The sequence below is a fragment of the Betta splendens genome, chromosome 17, assembly GCF_900634795.4.
Source record: "Betta splendens chromosome 17, fBetSpl5.4, whole genome shotgun sequence".
Classification (NCBI taxonomy): Eukaryota; Metazoa; Chordata; class Actinopteri; order Anabantiformes; family Osphronemidae; genus Betta; species Betta splendens.
This window is the reverse complement of record NC_040897.2, coordinates 2,468,599-2,476,385: the sequence shown is the minus strand read 5'-3', so window position 1 is coordinate 2,476,385 and position 7,787 is coordinate 2,468,599. Positions and strand designations below refer to the sequence as shown.

Here is a 7,787-nt window from a genome sequence, read left to right as displayed (position 1 = left end):
TCCACCCGCTTCGGACGTTATCACGGCATTCAATGGCCATTATCAGTGGTTGTCAGCTTATACTTATGGGCCAATAGGTGCCTACTTCACCTACTGACAGCGGTGAGTAGGTGCAGCAGGTCGTCGTCATCTATTCCTAAAGTAGATCACGGCTTGGAGGACCAAACCAACTGAATCCAGATCCACTAGAGGCGCTGTTGAACCCTTTTTCTTCACACGGGAGAATCGACGCGCTGACCAAGGTAACAAGTTCATGTAGTCAGATGATATTTCCTATAACTTTTAGGTAAAACATCCAATTGTGGGAGGCAAATTTTTAAATTGGCATTATCAAAACTGGCAAATTATCACATTAACGCTTTTCATCGTGGAAATGTTCCCCTGTTTAGGATTTTGATTATATTAGCCAGCGTAACTCAGCCACTAGCTAGCTGTATTCTGTTCTCCCATTTCAGACGATAATTTTATTACTCCAATATTTTTTGGGGCTATGTGAACAATATAAAGTTGTTTTGTACCGTGAACACTAACTTTTCCTACTTCGTTTCTGAGAAATCCGTCGAGTTTGGTCGGTAATTTAGTCGTAGTGCGTAGTGTAAAGTACTACAATACCCATGATCCTTAGATGCTGTTATCGAGATACGGCCTATACGCCAGTCATGGATGTGTCGTGAGATCCGTAACGAACAGAAAACGCTTTGTTATTAAAGGTATGCGTATACATTCCTAAACCTAGAGTTTTCTAATGCACCCATGGGGGATTCACTAATTAAAACAGAACACGTTACGTGTAGTTAGTGAAATACGTTTAATTACGGCGTAATGCTTATTCCCCGCCGTAAGAGGGTCACATGACCGAATTTTAAGATCAATGATTGGGTCTTGTTCTTCAACGTCACATAGAGAGTCGCAGTTAAATTATGGTCGTGTCTACGTCTCAACGTTTTATTAAAATAATAATTAAACAGACAGATAAGGGATTACTTATATTATTTTGCTTTATATTTACTGTTGGATTAGTTATTTTGCTTTCCCTATACTTCTTTTCCAAGTATGAATTTACCATTTTTAGGTTTGACTCTTGATATCTCCTTGTTTCCAGGCTTTACTGTCATATTGGAGATACTGGAGATATGGTGAAACACAGGACAAGTGTGCGATCTACGAAACATAGAGTATGTGTTCGTCGGAGGACCATTGGTGGTGCTACCAAAGTTTCTGTTTTGAGAAACGTTTCACATCCACCTGTAACTGTGGATGTTACACCTGTCACCACCACATCATCTCTGGATGAACATTCAGAGGCAGAACCAAGCAGCAGTTTGCATGTCCGAGACTGCTTACACAAAAGCAAAGAAGAAGGAGCTCAGGGCCTGGGACTCATTGAAAGAGGATATGCTGCGGGTATCTTATGAGTCATCAGCACCATCTACAAATATCTGTGCTCTCTGCAAAGAGCATGCAGAGTATAGGTGCCTTGAGTGCAGCAGTACTAATATGTTTTGTGAGACCTGTATCACAAAAACCCACCGCAATTCCTTGCACCTACCAGAGAAATGGAATGTAAGGACCATTTTGATTAATTTATTTATATATTTAAGTAACAAATAATGCTAAAGGTATTTTTAAATGATGCTGTCAATTTGGATTTATTTTTTCCTATTTATGTTTTGTTTTTCTGATGTAGAAAACATTGTATGTGACATCTCCGCTTGAATTAGCACTACGCTTACCAGGAGAACATTGTTCTCATGCTGTGTACGCAAGAGATATGAAAATATTTGTGAACACAGGTTTGTTTTTAAAGATGTTTGATATTTAGTTGTAATATTTAAAATGTTTTGCAATGTATTGCTTTTTATTGTAATTTATTGTCACACATTACATGCTTTATTTAACCCGAAACTAAAACTTATAACTAATAACCTTTTTGGTTCTCTTTCTGCCTTAGGCCAGCTGTGCAGCTTCAGCGTGACTCTTTGTACATGTGAACCAGAAACTTGCACCCTGCTCAGATATGGAATCTGGCCTGCGACACCAGAGAGGCCTCAAACAGCGTTCTCTATAGCTCTTTTGGAGCTTTTTCATTATCTGTCCATGGAATGCCAGGTGTCTGTTGAGGGATTCTGCAATATGTTGCGGTGGAAAAACAATCTGTCTCTTTTAGAGGTAATATAAAGTAAATTTGATTAATATTTTTATTTAAACTAAATCTTTTTAAAAACCATGCTACTTTTCCTGTGATATAAATCCTGTATTAATAGGCACATGTATAATGTATAAATTGGTTGAATCAATAATAGTTGAAATACTTACAGTAGGTCTAGTGTTTATCTTCATTCTGTTTTCAAATGTAACAGCTTTAGTTGCAGTTAATCTGATTATACATATTCTTTACTGCTTTTACCACAGGTTAACATGCTCTACAGAGCTCTGGTGGGAGAATCTATATCCCAGTTTCGCCACCACCACTTTAGATGCAGAAGTTTATCTGGTCTTTGTCCCTCATTTGATGATGGAACAACATGCCCAGTATGTCCTAAGGTTAGATCTACATTCCAATGTTCAAGCAATAGCTGAGGACTGGGCCTTTACTTAAAGTACTGTAAAAATATTTTTATATAAAATATATTTTATTTTTTATAATTATACACTTATATCTTAACATTTCGGTTTTAGAGTAACGGCAATCTGATTGTAACAATGGATGCCAACTTTGGCCTTGTTCGAAAAAGAAGTTCAGGAAGTAGTTTGGTGGAGCCGTTGCATGGTAACAGAATGTTTGTGAGGGAAGAAGATGTGCAAGAATACCTGTCATCCCATCCTGATGGTTCCAAGCCAAATGAAGTGAGTAAAACTGAAATCAAAAACTGTTGGTGAGACCTCTTTCACTGTTCTAGTTGAGAGGTGTCATTAGCCCTCTTAATTGTAGTGTAATTGTAGTATGTTAGTAAAACATGTTTTGATTGATGTGTATTCCGAAATGAAGTAGTTGGTCATGAATCATTGGTCATTGGTCTTTGTTTTGATGTAATGTTTCAGTTTTTCTACCTTCTCTATATTTTCTAATCAGGACTGTAGTAATTCAAGGCAGGGAACCTGCTTCGTTCTCAAAAAAAAACAACAAAAACTAGATGTAACAGGGGGTGTTTGGAGTCTCTTGCCGCCATGAGATTCCGTTGGTGTTTTTGAACATGACCCAGGGAGAACGGTGAGTTTAAGACACAGCACTGGTGTCAGTATGATTGTTCCCAATCACCAAACTGTATGTTTCTCAAATATGTTTTATTCTGTCAGTTTTTAAATTTCATAATACTAAAACCTTTTTATACAATCAATAACCTCTTTTTCAAAAGGCTAGCATATCCAATGTATATAATCAAAGAACTCCTAACAAGGAATCAGGGCAAGAAACCTCAATCTGTATGTCATATATGACATTGCATGTGTACTTTCATCACACATGCATGTGAGTATGTTATCACAACTAAAAATTTTCAAGTAAATGTTACTTTCTGTGTATTCACTTCAAATATGCTGTTTTATGTGCCATCAGAAAAAAGCAGAAGCAATGCAACAAGGCGTATCTCTGGCTGTTCCAGCATTCATGTTTTTTGGTCATAAATTACAGTGTCAGGTAATGATTAACGCAGGTTATGGGCACAAATTACTTTTGTCTAATTTATTTTTGTTATTAGTCTTTTGATACTTAAACATAAAGGGTTATACATAAAACAATTATGTTTGAGTTCAGTGTGCTGTAAGAAAGTGTCTTCATAGGTTCTGTACAGTACGAGAAGATTAAAAGGCTTTGGGCTAACAGATGGAGAAGGTATGGAGAGGTTATGGTCCTTCCTTAGAAGATTTGCTCGTATCACAAAGAGATGAGTCCATCCCACCGGCTTGACCTCTTGACTGAAGCACTTCTTTATTATGGGAGGAGAAAAACAGCGGATATAGGTTTGGCCCAGTTCTTGTATTTAAATAGAAATTTTTGATATGCTTAAAAAATTAAAATTGTGAAGCTATTGACATTTGTTTGTAGAAGTGCAGCTCCATCACAGATGGGAAAAAGCAGAGAAGGTCACTAATCTAGCTAAAGAGGAGTTAGCTGCTGTCTTAAAAGAGGCACCAGGTAAACCTTTAATATTGTACTTTTATTTAGTTAAGTGTTACACGAATTGACTATTCTGTTAGTCAAGATTCTCAGTCGTCAAAGTTTTCTTAACAAGAAGGCAAGAAGGACATCCATGACTGACCTTCAAAATGACTAATACATTCTTTTTAGCGAGTGTTTCAGAGCACAGTGTACAGAGATGGATGGAAACGGAGAACGAAGTAGCTAGATTGACAGTTTTGAAAACCCAAAATAGCAGGTATCGTGTGGTGTGTGTGTGTGTGTGTGTGTGTGTGTGTGTGTGTGTGTGTGTGTGTGTGTGTGTGTGTGTGTGTGTGTGTGTGTGTGTGTGTGTGTGTGTGTGATCTTGTTCATTATTTAACCATAATATCTTGACCTTTGTTCTCTAGACAGTGTTCCCAAATGGAAGAGGGTGTATGTGACAACGCTGATTGAGCTCCAGCACCTCAAGTAAGTAAGTGTACTTTGAAAATTGCATCAATCTAAATGAATGCAAGATTACTTCACTGTATTTCATGTTAAAAAAATGTGACCCCAACAATAAATATGTAAGCATCTTTCTTTTAAGTGCGTTGCGCTATGTGTGTGTTAAAACACAACTATTTTACATTTAGATCATGTGATCATGATTCAGCTGTTGCAGATGAGAAAAAGTAAGTAAGCTTTTTTAATACCCAGCACTTAATTTGCACTGTATTTGGTAAGAGCAGCATTGTCATCTATGTTTAGGATTGAATCTTGTCTTCAAAAAATTGAAAGACAGTACCATATAACAAGAAGATGGAATCAGTCAGATTCGATATTCCAGTCAACACTGTTAGAGCTCGACCAGGACATTCGAGGTAAACTGGTCATGCAGGCACGAACTGAGGCAAGGGGAAAGACTTACACTTCTTCACTTGAAGCGGAAATACCCAGGTACAGTATGTTTACCTATGTGTCCAGTAATATTTTTTGTACTGTACATTATGAAATGGGAAAATGTTCATTCTGAGTGACTGGTGATTCATTTAAATACCTGATCAGCATTTATTACAACAGAATTTATACCAAACAGGGCTCTACGTGTGGTTTTCAAGTGGGAATAATATGTCTTTAAATATGTGTTTACTAAATATGTGTTTTTCTATAACTTAGGGCAATCATCTTTATAATTGTTGTTTGCTGCTAAATGTCATTGATCATTTTTGTTCTTTCTTACAGATGGACAGGGAATTGCTGTCAGATTGTCTAAACAAATTAAGGCCTGTAACAGGGGACTGAGGAAAACCATAACAGATTACAACAGTCTGCAATGGCCACCACAGACAACCATCTTCCCACCACAGATGGATTTTCAAGAAGCATGTGATCCCTCCTGGCCTGTCTACTGTAGCATTGATGAAAATGTGGGTTGACCTCAGGAAGTTGACTTTTATCAATCTATAGTTATTTGTTCATTTATTGATGCTACTTTATTGTACTACATTAGATTCAGTTTTTGTCATTTTTGTGCTTTCAGACAGAGGAAGGAGACTTTTCACGATCCCTCAAAGACGTGCCATTGATGCATTGCACCTGAAGACCAGGGCTGCTGAGGAGAAGATCATGCTTCAGGATGAAATGAAGACTTTAATACATCATGTTCAGCAACAACATGCTTCTTTACACTCAGCTATTACTAATACTAAGCAACCTGGCTCCAGAGCTGTTCTTGTTGGCACCATTATAAACTTGGAACAGAAACTACATAATGTTACCTTGATGTTCCAGCAACACATTCCAAGTATTGCTCCTCTTTCACACACTTACCTGCCACAGTTGAATGTAGTCTGCCAGAACGTGATATCACCGGATGTGTACATGGCTTTATTCAACGACGATGATGATGATGATGATGATGATGATGATGATGATGATGAAGATGGTAATGATGATGATGAGGAGGATTGTGATGATAGCATTTAAAGCTAAAATAAAATGCAGATTCATCCAACATAGAATCTAAAATGACAGACTTGTAAATATGCAAGCAGGATTGTGCAAATGTACTTATTTAGGTATTCCTAAAGCCTGTGTTTTGTGAAAGTGTATGAAATAAAAGAGTTTAAAAGAAGAGAATAAATGTTTTTGTCTTTTTAAATGGTAAATGTGCTACAAGAATAAGGTTATTTAGTTATGATGGTTGGGGTTAAGGGCTAAGGAATGCATATGCACATGATGTGTTCACATACTGTTCGTAGCAGTTGAAGCTATTTGTTTACACTGAGGGTGTTCACTACTTCAATCGTGATCTATTCAATTCCGTTTTACTTGAATAGCACCAATTCACAACAAGGTTATCTCACTGCACTTTACAAGGTAAGCTTTACAGGAGGCAAGATATATATATATATATATATATATCCTGGGAATGTACCGGTCAATCACAAAGGTAGTGTGAGTAGATTGCATGACATTAAAAATAAATGTTAGGCTGTAATCCATCTCGACTATGAGATTTGTTACTTGATTGACATACTAATCAAATCTTTTTTGACTAGTCATGCCAAAGCTTTTCAAAAGACTATTGTGTGTGCATTTGGATAGGGCTGAATGCTATCACTTAGAGTTGTTGGTAAGATTTGTTTGGAGATTAAGGACATTATCTGTTTAGGTAAACATGCCGAATACAACCAACTGATGATCACTGCTGCTAGACTTCTGACCAACATGAAAGTAAAGAAAATCTTCCTTAGGTGTGTCTATTTGTAAACTAATCGAAAACATACAAACACAAACATTCTAAATCTAGCTGAATTAAATTTCCCACTTGAAAATATTTACCACATAGTAAATTACAGAGAAACAAAATGACACAAGAATGATAAAATAAACAATCAATATTCCAATGAGGTCTAGATTAAGAAGTGAGATTAGTCAAATCACAAGATGAACTTCTATTGAAATTCATCAGGACTATTCAAGTGAGGCTCAGTAGTGTGTGTGGCTCACATATGGGCCACCTCCTGATGAGACAGCAGATGTTCTCAAAAGGGATGTTCTCCCAGACCTGGATCAGGACATAGTCAACTCTTGGGCAGTCTGTGAATGGAAGACAGACGTTCCAGAGCTGCTCAGTTGGATTCTGGTCTGAGGAATGGTCCCATAGCATCAGTGCCTTTGTCATGCAAGAGCTGCTGACACACTTCAGTGAGATGATCCATTTCATGAACCAGAAGGGGCACAATGGATGTGAGGATCCCATCCAGGTACCTAATGGCAGTCAGGCACTTCTGGCTGGCACCTAGAGGTCTCCAAGGAAAGGGCTCCCCAGACTATAACTCACCCACCTTCCAACCAGTCATGATCGAGGATGTGACAGGAGTTATAATGTTCTCCACTGCGTCTCCAGACTCTGTCACACGTGTCACGTGTTCAGTGTGAACCCGCTCTTTCTTATTCATTAAAAAAATGCGCAATTCCAACGGCAAATCTTACAATTGTGGTATTCTCAGGCAAATACCCAAGCCTTCATGGTGTTGGACTGTGATCGCAGGCCCAACCTGTTGTTGTAAAGCCTTCACACCACTCTAATAAAGAAGGACATTACATTAGTGGCCTGCTGGAGGTCATTCTAGGGGCTCTGGCAGTGCTCCTGTTAATTCTTCTTACACAAATGAGCAGAAAA

At 37.8% G+C, this 7,787-nt stretch overlaps 1 protein-coding gene across 1 annotated transcript; it reads left to right on the top strand.

Moving 5' to 3' along the window:
- Positions 1-1,326: 1,326 nt before the first annotated feature.
- On the top strand, positions 1,327-3,335 carry LOC121201801 (uncharacterized). The gene is made up of 6 exons (XM_055503905.1): positions 1,327-1,563; positions 1,688-1,793; positions 1,952-2,169; positions 2,413-2,544; positions 2,680-2,847; positions 3,074-3,335. The coding sequence occupies exons 1-6, from the start codon at positions 1,327-1,329 to the stop codon at positions 3,170-3,172; spliced, it is 960 nt and encodes a 319-aa protein (XP_055359880.1). The 3' UTR covers positions 3,173-3,335.
- The last annotated feature ends 4,452 nt before the right edge of the window (positions 3,336-7,787 follow it).

What these genes read in the sequence shown, in the direction of transcription:
- LOC121201801 (XM_055503905.1), top strand. Translation starts at nt 1,327, where the DNA reads ATGTCCGAGACTGCTTACACAAAAGCAAAGAAGAAGGAGCTCAGGGCC. An exon ending in GAAAATATTTGTGAACACAG is followed by an intron (nt 1,794 to 1,951) that starts GTTTGTTTTTAA and finishes TTTCTGCCTTAG; the next exon opens with GCCAGCTGTGCAGCTTCAGC. An exon ending in ATGGTTCCAAGCCAAATGAA is followed by an intron (nt 2,848 to 3,073) that starts GTGAGTAAAACT and finishes TTTTCTAATCAG; the next exon opens with GACTGTAGTAATTCAAGGCA.